This window comes from Sinohyriopsis cumingii, chromosome 17 (assembly GCF_028554795.1).
Source record: "Sinohyriopsis cumingii isolate HCF-2022 chromosome 17, ASM2855479v2, whole genome shotgun sequence".
In the NCBI taxonomy this organism is placed as follows: domain Eukaryota; kingdom Metazoa; phylum Mollusca; class Bivalvia; order Unionida; family Unionidae; genus Sinohyriopsis; species Sinohyriopsis cumingii.
This window is the reverse complement of record NC_142977.1, coordinates 70,183,701-70,200,298: the sequence shown is the minus strand read 5'-3', so window position 1 is coordinate 70,200,298 and position 16,598 is coordinate 70,183,701. Positions and strand designations below refer to the sequence as shown.

Sequence of the window (16,598 nt, the reverse complement as noted above, 5' to 3'; positions counted from 1 at the left end):
TATATATATATATATATATATATATATATATATATATATATATATATATATATATATATATATATAGATAGATAAATAGATAGATAGATACTGTACACACAGGGCATATAAAAATGAATAGCACTGGATGACGACTGAGTGTCGGCTGGACACCGATGGCAAACATTTATGGGTATCTACGGAATCTTAAGATGGGAAAATGTTTGTCTGAAAGGAAAAATTACCAAGGAAAGAATTCCGCGACTATACGAGCATAAAATCTGTATTTGCGTGTAAATGTTTAGATGAAAAATGCAATTTGATAATATTTTTCAAAGTCAGACAGACGAAGTGCTTGTATATTCGAAAATTTTTACATGCGAAAATGGGTGTCTCAAAGAGCAATTAACAACAGAAGGCTTATGAGAGTGTACGAGAATAAACTCTAAATATGTTTGTATACGGTTAGATGAAAAATATAATGTGAAATAGGGCTCTATTCTCCACTAACTCACATATACAATCCAAAGCGCATTCCGTGATGATCAATACTTAGTTATCTGCTATTTAACACTCGACTTATACTATCCGATACCTCAAATATGTTATTGAAAATGCAGCGTAGTCACCAACATTCCACACCTACTACCTAACACAATGGGTAGGATGTAACAGAATTGTTATGAATGAAATCAAAGAACCTATGAATAACGATTGAAAAAGAAAACAACGGTAACTTTTGAGACTTGTTTGCCAGGTCAGAAAGAAGGCCTCGTTGTTCAATATAAACAACAAAAACAGCAGGAGGAGAAAAAGATAAATCAAGAAGAGAAGAACTGCGTACAGAAGGACGAGAGTAAAAATAAAATGGATAATCAGGTAAGAGACATTTTGTGAAGGTAAAAATATCAAAGAGAAGTTATCAATTTTGCAACTTCCACCCGAAGAAAACGAGATAATCACAACCCAAGACCTCTAAACCGCCTGTGACTACATCGGTAACTACTACTGAGAGGTCAGCAGCTGCAGCAGTCACTACCACTACAACAACATCAGGAGTATGACGTGGACGTGAAAAAAAACTTGAGACAGTTGCAACTGACGATGTCATGTCACATATTGTGTAGTTTCATGGCCGCCTATATGTCCTCGAACGGACAAACTATTCAGTGATTCCCAAACCAAATACAACCTATACCACTCTCTTATAAAATGCATGCATCTTTGAATGCTTGAAGAGCATGTTGATCTAAGGAAAGAATCAATGAAAAGATTCACTTGCATCATGGCTGGTATGTTCTCTTTGAATAAGAATCACACTGTCATTTTAAATCTCATTTACACACACCCGTACTTTGCATCTTTAACTGTCGTAACAGTTTCTCCGCTTGATTCATGTCAGATATCCTCGTGGTGCTTTCTTTATTAAACTGGCTGCTAACAACTTTCCAGTTCCAATTTCGTGTACTCCTCATATCAAGAATATTAACATAGCTGCTTATTGATTTTACGTACGCATCACCATTGCTATCTCTATCTTATATTGTTACTTACAGAGTTCAAGCCTATTTTTTAATCAGAATGTTGGAAACGTTTTACACAACAAAACGCACACACTCATACACAGATACATACTAATGCCTACATCAGTGACTTTATACCTTTTATTAGATGCTTGTTTGCTTAGTAGGAAATTGGTAGGAGTTTGTGCTTGGATGCAGGTTAAAATGTCCACAGATGACAAATTATTAATATTCTGGCCTGTACGGTAACATTTCCATTATCTAAAAATAAATTTCTTAGTATCACCCATCATTTTGCAGGATCACACATCCTTATATACGGATAACACATTCCATGCTGTTTAATGTACTTTTTGTTACTCTCTCTCCCTCTTTATTTATCAATTTCTTCATTTTGTTCTCTCTCTCTCTCTCTCTTTATATATATATATATATATATATATATATATATATATATATATATATATATATATAAGTGTGTGTATGTGTGTGTGTTTGTGTCTATATACCTATCTATCTGTGGCAAGATTAATTATACCGTTCATTCAGTCTTTTCTTACTGCCACTACCACTACTAATAGTGAGGTTGACTTTTCCTTTGTAAATTGCTTGTTAAATTTGCAATGACTGATTCATATATTTCTGGGATTTTTGTGATATACCAACTTTTACTGGTTCCACTATGAAAGAAAAGCCATGGTAGTCGGGTGGACGGAGAATATGCAAACGTTTTTTCCTGTTTTAGTTGTTCTATTGAATTTTTACATATCAATATAAAAATAGCGAAATATTCCAAACCCCATGTTTTTCCAGTTTTTGTTTCTGTATTGAGTGAAATTAGTTTCTAGCTAATCGAGATATTTTAGTTTTGAAATAATTTGGGCAATATAAATTCGATCCTTCACATTAATATTCATGAGTTCTGATCATGTTGTAGAATAGGTAAGAGGTTTGTAAATTATAATAACCTATAATGATACAAAGTAAAGGTAATTATGCTGCAAATTTTAAGTAGATGCGGAAAATGGTGCTACACATTCTAGTATTAATTTGAATAATGTTTTTATCATTGCAAATTCACATTTAAGGGAGTTCGATAAGGTTTATATATCTTCAAGAACCTCTAAAGGGCTATGTTAAAAATAAGGGCCATGTTCTGCCCCCCATCTCCAAATGTCTGTATATGATGTATACTGCTCGTATGAGATGGTGAACATTTATTTAATTAATTGTTTAATATTATTGAATGATATGATTTTAACAGAGGCGTTAACTGGAGCCCATCAGAGTATATTGGTTTGTTAAATTTGCTGAAAATGACAAGTGTTCTATATGGATTTATGTATTTTTGTCCTATATGATCATTGCAATATTACACACACACTATTGTGTTTCAATCTTTCGAAGAAAAGAAGATATAAATACATTGACTTCCTTACCTCTGAAGTAGCCTCTAGACAAACTATATTATGTTTACAAACTATATATTTATTTGCGCATTATTGCAAATGCCAAGCCATATTCAATATACTTTACACCAACACATTAGTACTTTCTGCATAATTTTGTGTATGGTAAACCGCAAAACGGAAAAATTATTATGTATTGTTTTGTTTTAGCGAGCACTGTTCATTAATACGCCATAGAAGCTCAATAGTTGATATCAATATCTAAACAATATATCGCGTGATAGTACTTGGCTTTCATAATTGCTCCACCTAGTCCATATCTAAGTTTAGTTAACATAACGGCACAAATATTAATTTCAAATATCTATGATACATACCTCAACATTGATTTTCTAAGAGTTTTAATTAAAATTATTAAATTAAATCTACTCTTGACAGAATTGGAAAGTGTATTATTCTCATCTTTATTCTTCCGTTCAGATGTAATATCGACATTAGTAAGAAAGAAACTACTATTGGTTCAACACTTTCAATGAACTTCTGAAAAATGTGAAATGTGTTTTAGAAGAAACAATATCAGAAGATTTTGTAGAAATGTCCGCCACGCGCAATAGAACAACAACAGCAACATCAGTCAACTCCTCTCCTCTCTCTTTCTCTCTCTCTCTCTGATGATGATGATACGCTTACATGGATTAACAAATAAAAAGTTCGTTTTTGCATTGTATATTCGCCTGTTAATTATGAACTACATTAAAAATGACCATTTATAACCTTCATACATTCACCAATATTGCCATCAACACAAACTGTATCCTTGCAACAACTCCTATACGCTAAATATCAATCGCATATTGCTCCCATAAATTGTACAAGGTCGCTGACGTAGGCATTTGTGAGTACGAAACTCGCTAATTGACCATATCTTTCTCTGTCTCTCACTAGGGACGTCATTTGTGTGTGTGTGTGTGTGTGTGTGTGTGTGTGTGTGTGTGTGTTGTGGGGGGGGGGGGCAATTTGCATGTGCTGTAAAAGTGCTGTAGCCTATATACGAAAAATAACAAGACCGTTAAGTTTGCCCCCCACCCCCGAAAAAATTGAAATGACGTCCCTGCTATTACTATCTCTGTAATTCTATTATTCAGCCTGAGCCAGCTCGTTGATATTTGCATGAATCAAGTTTTGCCACCCAATTAAGTTTTGACCCCTCCCTGTTTTTGCCCCCCCCCCCGAAAAAGTTGAAATGACGTCCCTGTCTCTCACTGTCTCTGTGTCTGTCTGTATGTTTGTCTGTCTTTCTCCGTCTCTTTTTCTCTCTCTCAAAAAATGAAAACGTTCATTACAACATGTTTAAAACAACTAAATTCCATAAGCTGATATGGTATTGAAAAAGAAAAGATAATACAGGAAAGAAACAGGCTATATATATTGTACTCTCCAGACCTTGTGCGTCTATTTTTAAACCAGCGTGGGAATACTTTTAATCGAGCTGCATACAGTTGTCTGTGATATGACAGGATGTACACTTTCATAAAAAAAACATATACCTACAATGAGCAAATGGCAATACTGACTTTATTATTCATTTTGCTAATCACATTTACCAGCACTTAGTGTGCAATGACGGTGATTTACATTGCACACATTTCGGGAGCTTATAGAACGAATGCACCTTCCAAGGAAGCTTGATGCTGAGGAAAAAAATCTGAAGGAAAAACATCATACAGAGTGACAAAATACCTTAGATTACCCCCATTACCCGTTCTGACAAAAGACCCTCATGTGACAATATGTATAACCTTTTTATTCAGTCATATTTCAGCGTTGACTTGTGTGCCGCATAGTTACCTATTTTGAAAATAGAGACGCATGTATACGATGTATGTGCAGTGAAGAAGACAATGTCTAATTCATGCATGGAACAGGATTGGATTCCTCAAGTTGAATCGAGTTAATGGTAATTAAAAACTTACTTTGCATTTACCACATTTTTGTACTTCCAGAAAGGATACATCGTAGAGTACATGTAGCTCTTTTCACCGGTTTTCACATGTGCACGGACTTGTCCCAGCAGTAAAATTTCTCGAAAATCGCACGTTTTGGAGCCCGTAACTTCCGTTAGGTACAACGCAGAAAAGTCAATGATGGCTTGATGAATAGAAAAATATCTGAGGAGTAAAACAAGCTATGTATTATGGTCGTGTGCCTTTAAGGACGAAAATAGCAGAAGGAAATCGAGGGTCATGGGTGGAACGAAGTATTTGGAACTTGCGTACCTTCTCTCTTATATATTATGATACAGAGTGTCTTTTGTCAGGACGGGTCATGGGGTTAATCTAAGATATTTTTGTCACTCTGTATGATTTTTTTGCTTGAGATTGTTTTTTTTTTCTTTCTCAACATCAAGCTCGCGTCGAGCACCTGTGGATTCAAGGTAAATATTGCCGTACCTTTTCATTGTTTAAAGTAACTATATATGACTATACTCTCTCTCTCTCGTCCTATACACATTCATAATCAATTTTTATAGACTCAAAATTGGGGCCATCGACGGGGGCAATAAAGATACTAAAAACCGTATAGACACAGTTTAACGCATAAAATAGCGTTATACAAGTATATGTTCGTATATACCATTAAAGTAAAGCTAATCGCATTATTACATTGGTTATTATAATTTAAACGAGGTTTCGAATGCATAAACATTTTAAGTACTGTACACTATATATGTGCGCTATTGTAGGCTGACAATCTATTCGTATTCCCACCCACCGATCAAAAGAATATCTCGTCGTAATGCATTGTAAATAACCCGAGGTGCTAAACTGAAAATCTACGCAGTCAAGGGTCGTCGATGCATCTGCTAACTCTATAACAATGCACTGAATAAACATATATTACCTAACCGTACGTGTTAACCAAACCTAATAACAAATTATGATGCTTGTAATATCCCAATACATCCAACCACACCATGACTCAGTGGTGATCTGCTTTTGCTGTCTGTAACGTTGGGATGAGCTACTGTTGCTGTAATTGCCATTTATGTGTATTTCACTTTGTGACCCCTCTTAGCGACACGGGGAGGTAGCCAAAATCTATACAGTAACACTATTTCCAATACTTACCTTATGGGCAACATATCAATGGAATCTATACAGTAACAATATTTCCAATGCTTCCTGTATGGGCAACATAGCAATGAAAACTATACAGTAACATTATTTCCAATGCTTACTGTATGGGCAACATATCAATGGAAACTATACAGTGACACTATTTCTATTACTTACTGTATGGGCAACATATCAATGGAAACTATACAGTAACACTATTTCCAATGCTTACTGTATGGGCAACATATCAATGGAAACTATGCACTGACACTATTTCTATTACTTACTGTATGGGTAACATATCACTGGAAACTATACATTGACACTATTTCCAATGCATAGCGTATGGGCAACATATCAGTTGAAGCTATTCAGTAACACTATTTCTAATGCTTACTGTATGGGCAACATATCAATGGAAACTATACAGTGACACTATTTCTAATGCTCACTATATACAATGAATACTGTATGGGCAACATATCAGATGAAGCAAAACAGTAACACTATTTACAATGCTTACTGCAAGGGCAACATATCACTGGGATCAATACAGTAACACTATTTCCAACGCTAACTGTATGGCCAACATATCAATGGAATCTAAACAGTAACAATGTTTCCAATTCTTACTGTGTGGGCAACATATCACTGGAAACTATACATTGACACTATTTCCAATGCATAGTGTATGGGCAACATATCAGTTGAAGCTATTCAGTAACACTATTTCTAATGCTTACTGTATGGGCAACATATCAATGGAAACTATACAGTGACACTATTTCTAATGCTCACTATATACAATGAATACTGTATGGGCAACATATCAGATGAAGCAAAACAGTAACACTATTTACAATGCTTACTGCAAGGGCAACATATCACTGAGATCAATACAGTAACGCTATTTCCAACGCTAACTGTATGGCCAACATATCAATGGAATCTAAACAGTAACAATGTTTCCAATTCTTACTGTGTGGGCAACATATCAATGGAAACTATACATTAACACTATTTCCAATGCTTACAGTATGGCAACATATCAATGGAAACTATACATTAACACTATTTCCAATGTTTATAGTATGGTCAACATATCAATGGAAACTATTCAGTAACACTATTTCCAATGCTTTCTGTATGGGCAACATATAAAGGAAACTATGATGCAGTAAGCTATGCCATTTTCTACCTATCATACAAATGACTGCACAATGATCAAAGACAAAACAGAATAAAAATCATTACAAAACTAGTCAGTCAAACATGGACATAAAATTAATTAATATAATTAATTAAACATACAGATTTTAGTATTCATTTGAATGTGGTACGAATAGTGCCGGATTACCTATTGAGCACACTAAGGATGTGCTTATGGCACCAACCCAACAGGGTCACAAGACGAAATTTAAATTAATTGTTGATGATAAAATTGAATGAATTTTAAATGACAATTTTGATCTGCATGCATGAATATTTTGGTTTGGGATGATGGCAACACACTGGTATTTTCGCACTCTTTTAGCTTTTAACATTGTTTTGTTTTAGTTTCACATTTTGTATGAGGGGGGTAATCATAATATTTTTATGCTTAGGGCCCGTTAAGGCCTCAATCCGGCACTGGACGCGTATTATCATCCTCCACTTCTCATCAGGCAAATAACATGCCATAATAATGCAAAAATCCTGATATACCGATGAAATTACAGTATATCATTTGTCATGTATACATAAAAGGAGCTCGATGAATAATGGTGAAGGTAGAGGTCTAAGTAATGATATATAAGGGGGCAAATGGAGAAATGTTACCAATAAGAACAGTCTCAGCGATTTTTAATTTTGCTGCGAGCTTATTGAGAAGAGCAGAATCTTAGTTACGTAATTTGTCTTGACTTAAATTTAAACACACATTCAAGTTCTTAGAATCGATAAAATTCGAGTGTGATTTTAAATAAGTCAGTCAATAATTTACGTGTAGCTTCAAAATTTAATACACGTTATTCAAATCTGGAATAGATTACAACTTTAAACTTTGTGTTAGATTGATGTCAAGGGGTAAGTTTACCTTTAGATCTGCCCATTGTTTGATGTTTTTCATTTCAGTTAACTGTTTTATTTACATATATATTATATATCTGGTATATTCATGTCACTAGAGTATATCTGCCTTGCAGGTGAACTGTCAATTTCTAAGCGATATCATCTTTATATTATAATCTTACTGCTTCTTGATAAAACTTGATAGAATCAATAGTTCACGAAAACTCGCAAATTTAGGCAGTTTATGACGCAGTTTAGTTAGACATTTTGGATTACAAATTAATGAGATAAATACACTGTGGTACGAAACTAAATACAGTGCTAAATGTATGTTTTGAAGTTATTATTACAATAAGTTATTTATTTGTGCTTTAAGGACCACAATATGAAACAAAGTAACCATCCTGTTATGTAAACATTTCTGTAAGAACGACGTCAGCCTTGACAAATAAAATATGAAAGAAAGACTTACTCTATCCGGCAAGTTACACGTAACATACACCATGTTGTCTGTAACATACAAGTACGAACGACCTCTCACAATAGTTCTTAATCTTGCATATGTGTACCTGATTTAAAAAGTTGGGTCTCATAAAGATTCTGCAATATAATAGGAATCGGTGATGAGTGGACCATATATGTCAAACGGCATATAAAGCAGGGGTTTGCATTAAAAAAGAAAAACTATTTGCACTAGTGCAAGGATATTTGTGATGAGAGGTGAATGGGTCTTGTTATGCAATTGAAACAAAGCAATATTGACCATTGGGGGGCCAGCTGAACCCAGGAATGAGGTCACATGACTCGTTTAGCCAATGGAAGATAGTTAAGGAGTATGAATATATGGGTCAGCATCCTTAGCGTCACTTGCAAAGAATTCTTGGAGATACGGGTAGTATATTTAGAGATCATAAATTTTACATTTTTCTTCTTTTTCCTTTCGATCCTTTTAATTGTTCTTGTTTTATTGCACAATTATTTCTCATAATTCTGAGGATCATTTTCTTGCTCGCACTTTGGAAAGAAGAAGGTTAGTAGAATTTTCTTTATGTACATAGCCATCGTTTAAATTTTGGAAAGAATGACAAAAGCAATCATTATGGGCCATTCACTTTGTAAATGGTTAGATCGGTATTTGAGGTCCGGGACGGATCTTAGACTAAGTCCGTCTTTTAATGTAACGGAAGTTTGTAATGTAAACATGAAGGGTATCGGGGGGGGGGAGGGGGGGCGCACAATCGATAAGTTTTTGCGCCTTGACATGAATGAAGTCCGCTTAAGAAACCCCGATATTGTAATTCTTCTGATTGGGGACAACGATGTAAACGCAGAGACATTGCCAGAGGTAATTGCACATAAGATGGTCGCATTGGCTACGCTTTTACATAAGAAATATAAGGTTAAACAGATCGTTCTGTGTCAGCTTATGCCTAGATTCCCGGCAACGTTACACCAAGTTGGGGTCGCGGGAATACTAAACCATAACAATGAAGCAGCCGATAAAAACTATAAGGAGATGTACTGTCACTTAGCAAAGGAGGTCAATGATATTGTGCGATCTGAAGTGTCTGCTTATCCTTATTTAACATTTTGGGACCATAATAGCAAATTTGCCTTCGATAGGCCTCATGTGAGGGAGAAGTTTCGCTCAGATGGCATTCATTTGTCCCCTAAAGGACAGTGGCACCTTTATAAGTCACTTCGGGAAGCTCTTCTCAATGCATGTTATAAAATAACGCACAATCATTCAACGATAACTAGGCTAGGTTAGCTCTTGTACTAATTTTGCTTTCAATTTTATTTGTATCTGCCCACAAAGGGAGATATCAGGCCAGGTCCCGTACCTGTTCCTTTGTTTGTCGTAAACAACCTTAGTGTCTGCCATTGTGGAGGCACTGGGTCAGGTCCCGTACCTGATCCTTTTGGGACTTGTTCCTGGCAAGCCACTCTGTTCTACATAATAGGGGTTCCCCATAATATATTTGGTGCCCCCCCCCCCGTTAAATGATTATATACCAAATCCTTGTTCTTAAGTATTAATTATTTCACAAGGGTTCCTTTTTGAGTGGCTTCCTGGAACATGTTTCAATATCTTTTGTTATCTGCTCACTTTGGGAGATAACAGGCCAGGTCCCGTACCTGTCCTCTTTTTCTTTTGCACTTTTGCATCAGCCGGTTGGCCTGATAACAGGTCTGGTTGCATACCAGACCGCCACCTTCTGTACATAAGCCATTTTGCTAAGGACAAAGGGTTTATATATATATATATATATATATATATATATATATATATATATATATATGTTTGTATATTTGTGTCTATCAATGAAGAAATTATATCAGGTAACCTTACATGCATTGGTTTGCCAATGATAATATGTTTGTGCATTTTCATTAAATAATAACATGCCTTGTGCATAGGACCATACGTGGTAGTCCATTTTACTTCTTTCTTACTATTTACTATTATGTTTAATACATTAATTTTTCTAACCTAACCAGATCATGCCACCCAAGCGCAAAGCATCAGCAGGGGTTGAACAGGCTGTAAAGAGGGTTCAGTCATCTGGTTCACGGATTAGAGCAGTTGATCGCCAAAAACAGCAGCATGGAGCGGGAGCAACACATGCAGATACAGTAGACCAAGCTACCATTGACCGGATAGCACAGCAGGTAGTACAGCAGATTACACCTGTGATCACTGCTCAAGTGGACAGAAAGCTGGACCACATCTTGGAGATACTGCATGGGACCACTAGTCTACAACAACCTGCCATGTTGTCGCAGGAAACAGAGCAAGGGCCATCTGCCTCCTCAAGAGCCCAAACAGAAAGAAATGTTGAAACATCCGTTGGGGGAAGCATTGCACAGGCTACCTCAGCCTTAACTGGAGTCTGTCATACAGGAACAGGTACTCTGAGTGATTTATTAGCACCTATTAACATATTAGATACACAGAGTCAGTCCAACTTTGTAAGCACATCAATTGATATAACTGCCTCTATAACTGATAAAATTAAGCAGCAGAGTTGGGCTGGGACATACATAGATTTTCAAAATCTCCTTTCGACATCCATGGACAATACATATAGATTACAGTGCAATATAACTTCAAACACATCTGAATTTAATCTAGTTCCCATGGCCAGGAAGTCCCCACTCTCGATCAATCAGTGGTTGACAGCATGGAACAGATTTGCTACAGTAATATGCATGAAATCCCCTAGGTTGAGCACAGTGTTATCTCACCACATGGAAATCGTCATGAAGTTGTCTGAGCGCAGGGCTCATTGGAGATACTATGATGAGCAGTTTCGTCGCATGATAGAGAGGGGAGGGGCAAAGTGGGGTTCCACCCACCTTGAACTTTACATGCGATCTGTTCTGGACAGCATTGGTGACAGGACTGCCACCAGCACTGCCACATTACCGTCTGCAGTCTCGAAATCAAATCCCCCAAAAGGGGCCTACTTTAACTACCATAAGGGGCTGCAGTGTTTGGCAGGGCTAGCTTGTAAATACCAGCATAATTGTTTCAATTGCTTGGAAGCCCATCCCTTCAGCAAATGCAAACTGCCCATTCAACACCCATTCAAATTGTTGCCAAAATATGCCCCAAAACAAGCTAGAACTGACAGCATGCAGCCCTTTCGTGGTAGCTACAAACCTACTCAGTCCCAAGGACCTACATCAAACTCCCTTCAACACAGCCAGCAAGGAAAAGGGGAACTGCGAAAACAGTAAGCTTCCTACTCCTGTTAAAGCTGAAAGGTTACAACATTGGTTGAAAGGGTACAACACTGCCATGATACAAATTTTGATACATGGGTTTACATTTGGATTTAAAGTGGGGCACGAGGGTTCTCTGTCCCCATTTCAATCACATAATCTGAAATCAGCCATACAAAATCCACAGATCGTGCAAGACAAAATAGACAAAGAGCTTGAGGCTGGGAGGTTTGCAGGGCCTTTCAAGAGCCACCCTTTCTCGCTATTTCAGATATCACCACTTGGCTTGGTTCCAAAGAAAACACCTGGTACTTTTCGCATGATTCACCATTTATCACATCCTCCAGGGTTTTCTATAAATGATGGTATATCCCCAGAAAAAAGTGTTGTTCAATATCAAACTGTGGAACATGCTATTGCAATCATTAAAAAACTTGGTAGAGGTTGTGTTATGGCAAAAACTGACATAGCTAGTGCCTTCAGAATTGTTCCACTCTGCCCGACTCAGTATCATATGTTTGGCTTCTCTTGGAATGACCTATATTATTATGACAAGTGCCTTCCCATGGGCTGTAGCTCCAGTTGTAAAATCTTTGAATATTTAAGCACTGCATTACAGTGGGTGGCGGGACACAAATTGGGCATTGGTCACATGGTACATGTTTTAGATGACTTTCTTCTGTTGGAATCAAACTATAACACCTGTAAGGAGAAATTAGACCAATTCTTAACTCTTTGTGCAGATATTGGGGTTCCCATGTCTGAGGAAAAAACATTTCTTCCCAGTACAACATTGACCTTTTTGGGCTATGAACTGGATACAATCAAGATGGAGGTAAGACTTCCCATAGATAAACTCCAGAACTGCTACAGCCTGTTAACACTCTGCCTACAAAAAACAAAAATGACGCTCCTTAATCTCCAATCCATAATTGGTACACTAAATTTCGCATGTGCAGTTGTCCTGCCAGGCAGAGCTTTCTTGAGAAGGTTGATTGATCGGACAGTGGGTGTGTCAAAACCACATCACTTCATACGCATTACGAGGGACCTTCGGGCTGATCTGCAGCTGTGGTACACATTCCTAAGAGAATTCAATGGTAAATCTTTATTCCTCCCTGATCGCTGGCTGCACTCTGATGCCATTCATTTGCACACTGATGCATCAAGCACAGTTGGCTATGGCGGTGTACTAGGCAGCAAATGGTTCTATGGCACATGGAATAAAGAATGACAAGCGCTAGATATCACAGTCCTTGAGCTATATCCAATTGTTCTAGCCATCAAAATTTGGGCTCCTCAACTTGCAAACAATTGCATTTACTTTCACACTGACAACAAGGCATTGGTTGATATTGTAAATAAGCAAACCTCAAAGAACCCTTCCATTATGTACCTTGTTAGAGACCTGGTCCTTGCATGCCTCAGATACAACATACTATTTCAAACCTGTCACATCCCGGGAAAGAAAAATGTTCTGGCTGATGCTCTTTCTCGATTGCAGGTGCACAGATTCCGGCCCTTGGCTCCACCCAGAACCAGTGTCAATACCGGCACTTCCCAACTTGATTCACTAACAAACACACTTGATACGCTACTGGATAGTACATTGACACGAATGTCAAAAGCAGCCTACCGACGCAGCTGGAACTTATATCGAGCTTTCACTGCAGAATATACATTGGAAACCTCAATCCCAGTCTCTCAGGCTAATTTGGCACTTTTCATCTCTTATCTGGTGAACAAGCACTATGCCTCAGCAACAATATCCTCATATGTATCTGCCATTGGGTTTGTACACAAAATCAATAATTATGCAGACCCTACAAACTCTTTTCTAATACAGAAACTGTTGCAAGCATGCCACAGAAATTGTTGTTGTTGTTGTTGTTCTAGGGTTTAACGCCATTTTTCAGCACAAGATAGGCCATATATGGCGGCCAGTATAACTGGTGGAGGAAGAACCCTGGAAAACCCAGGAAAGAACCACCGACCCACGAGAAGCTACTGGCAGGCTTTCCCACGTACCCACGCTAGCCGAGCCTTGGACTCGAACATACGCAGACAGAGGTGAGATGGCAGTGATCCGGAACGGTGAGCGCTTTAGACCACTCGGCCACTCGGGGCCCCATGCCACAGAAATAAAGTTTCTTGTGATGTGAGATTGCCAATTGATAAGTGTATGTTAGAAAAACTTATCCACGCTACAACTTGCACTATAACTTCTTGGTACAAACAACTCCTATTTCGAGCTATGTTTTCCTTGGCATTCCATGCCTTCCTGAGAATTGGGGAGATCACAGTACAGTCCCTTAGCCTCCATAACCCTAATCTGTTGCACATTGATCAGTTGGCTCTTGATCACCATTCCATCACTCTGATATTTAACACCTTCAAACGCAGTCAGGGTCAGAAGTTCACTTTAAAAATTAAAAAAACAATAATACTGCAGTGTGTCCGGTCTCATATCTCCAGCGATACATCCAAAAGCGAGGTATGGGTCCAGGCCCAATATTCATGTATCTTTCAAACACACCTATAACTCGGGCAGAATTCAATGCACAGCTAAAACTCGCTTTGCAGTTCTGCAGATTTGATCCAAAATGCTTCAAGAGTCATAGCTTTAGAATCGGAGCAGCAACAACTGCTGCTGCGCAGGGCTTGTCCGATAGTCAGATTCGTGAATTAGGGCGATGGAAATCGGATGCTTTCAAACGATATATTAGATGTTCTGAACGTCACTCCAACCTCTAATTTCTTTTGGGGTTTCAGTTAAGTTTGCACACAAGGAGGTATCAGGTGTTCTCAGTTACATTTTGTTTAAAATCCACCTTCAAGTAAATTTTCCATCATAATCATAACCTGGGTAAATATCAGGTTCACCACTAATCCCTACATTATATATAGATATGTTATATCACATTATTTTCATGTCACATAAATACTCGCGCAAACATTTCTTTCCATTTCAGGTCTAGTGAGTTCACAGACCTGAACACTCTGTATAATCACATCAGAATAGCAAGTGGGTTCACTGCTGATAAATATGACAGGAAAAGTACACACGATGAAACCTCAGCTGAAGTCAAGAACAATATAACTTAAACATGAATATAACAGCATTGATATTTGTTCACTAGGTGCAATCTTCACAGTTGGCACTTCTATCATTCTCATGTGGGAGTCACAAATGTCGGGGAGCAGGCTGAGAAAGGCACGGTTGATGCGGGCCACTGTCCATTTTGGGGCTGCACAGGCCCCATGCAAAGTGGGTGACTTGCATGGTTCCTGTGTTATGGCGGTCTCAGCTCCCAAATGGATTGTTTTTTGGTTTGATGGTTACAAATTTACATTCAGGTCTGAATTTAAACTATGTAGTTTATCACATACTATGTTAAAGTAATTTTGTAAATAACCTTATGCATGTTAGATCATATGAATATATTATTATTTTCAATACAATTGTCACTTATGTGGCCTGCATCAACAAATCGTTTTCAGTGTTATTCATTATGTTCAAATTCTTACTTTCCTCCTTAATTTTGTTATCCTCACACACACACTTCATCACAAAACTATTTGCACTAGTGCAAGGATATTTGTGATGAGAGGTGAATGGGTCTTGTTATGTAATTGAAACAAAGCAATATTGACCATTGGGGGGCCAGCTGAACCCAGGAATGAGGTCACATGACTCGTTTAGCCAATGGAAGATAGTTAAGGAGTATGAATATATGGGTCAGCATCCTTAGCGTCACTTGCAAAGAATTCTTGGAGATACGGGTAGTATATTTAGAGATCATAAATTTTATACAAAGTAACCATCCTGTTACGTAAACATTTCTGTAAGAACGACGTCAGCCTTGACAAATAAAATATGAAAGAAAGACTTACTCTATCCGGCAAGTTACACGTAACATACACCATGTTGTCTGTAACATACAAGTACGAACGACCTCTCACAATAGTTCTTAATCTTGCATATGTGTACCTGATTTAAAAAGTTGGGTCTCATAAAGATTCTGCAATATAATAGGAATCGGTGATGAGTGGACCATATATGTCAAACGGCATATAAAGCAGGGGTTTGCATTAAAAAAGAAAACAGTACTTTTGAGTACCACGTCGGTCACGTCGCAACGGATTACAGTAGTTTTATTAAAATTGTATATATGCAAGAATATAGTAGTCCGAGAATAATGTATAGTCCTGTGAGCACTTTCTATTTCCATTAATAATCCTAACAAATACGTACGTAAACTTCTATTTATAGATACTAGCAATTTTAAGATATGAATATCTAAATGTTGAACATATGCACTTATTAAAATTTCAACTAATGATAATAGATACAATTTACAGTGTTGAACACAAATTACAAAATATTTTATATGTATATATGTGTTTGTGTCTGTGTGTGCAACACTTAACGTCTTTTCTTCGCAGTCGTGGAGCTGCTCCTTCTATTTATCTTGTTCTTCAATCTGCCAACAAAGAGTGCAAAATAACTAACATTGCCCCAGCTCCCCAAACCGGTAAGGAGAGCGAGAGAGAGAGGTTTAACACCCAGTACGAATTTTCCTCAACATTGCACCAGCTCCTCAAACCGGCAAGGAGAGAGAGAGAGAGAGAGAGAGAGAGAGAGAGGTTTAATACGACTTTTCCTCAACATTGCACCAGCTCCTCAAACCGGCAAGGAGAGAGAGAGAGAGAGAGGTTTAATACGACTTTTCCTCAGACTATTAAGAATATGGGTCATAACAATAAAATATTTGCATTTCATTTGATAGATT

General features: G+C 37.4%; 2 protein-coding genes and 1 pseudogene across 2 annotated transcripts; all 3 read left to right on the top strand.

Annotated features, from left to right (window-relative positions):
- The first annotated feature begins 9,276 nt into the window (after window positions 1–9,276).
- On the top strand, window positions 9,277–11,354 carry LOC149779197 (uncharacterized). The gene is made up of 3 exons (XM_089938409.1): window positions 9,277–9,421; window positions 10,579–11,049; window positions 11,304–11,354. The coding sequence occupies exons 1-3, from the start codon at window positions 9,278–9,280 to the stop codon at window positions 11,352–11,354; spliced, it is 666 nt and encodes a 221-aa protein (XP_089794535.1). The 5' UTR covers window position 9,277.
- Window positions 11,355–11,539: 185 nt separating this feature from the next.
- Window positions 11,540–15,296, top strand: LOC149779195 (uncharacterized). The gene is made up of 2 exons (XM_089939767.1): window positions 11,540–12,640; window positions 14,778–15,296. The coding sequence occupies exons 1-2, from the start codon at window positions 11,687–11,689 to the stop codon at window positions 14,781–14,783; spliced, it is 960 nt and encodes a 319-aa protein (XP_089795893.1). The 5' UTR covers window positions 11,540–11,686; the 3' UTR covers window positions 14,784–15,296.
- LOC149779196 (uncharacterized) lies at window positions 13,342–15,296 on the top strand (annotated as a pseudogene).
- Window positions 15,297–16,598: the final 1,302 nt, after the last annotated feature.

Bases quoted from the DNA above. Each gene is read 5' to 3' on its own strand.
- LOC149779197 (XM_089938409.1), top strand. From the start codon at position 9,278: ATGAAGGGTATCGGGGGGGGGGAGGGGGGGCGCACAATCGATAAGTTT. The intron at 9,422-10,578 runs GTAATTGCACAT...TAACCTAACCAG, and splicing joins ACGCAGAGACATTGCCAGAG to ATCATGCCACCCAAGCGCAA. The intron at 11,050-11,303 runs GTAAGCACATCA...GAAATCCCCTAG, and splicing joins CACAGAGTCAGTCCAACTTT to GTTGAGCACAGTGTTATCTC.
- LOC149779195 (XM_089939767.1), top strand. From the start codon at position 11,687: ATGCCCCAAAACAAGCTAGAACTGACAGCATGCAGCCCTTTCGTGGTA.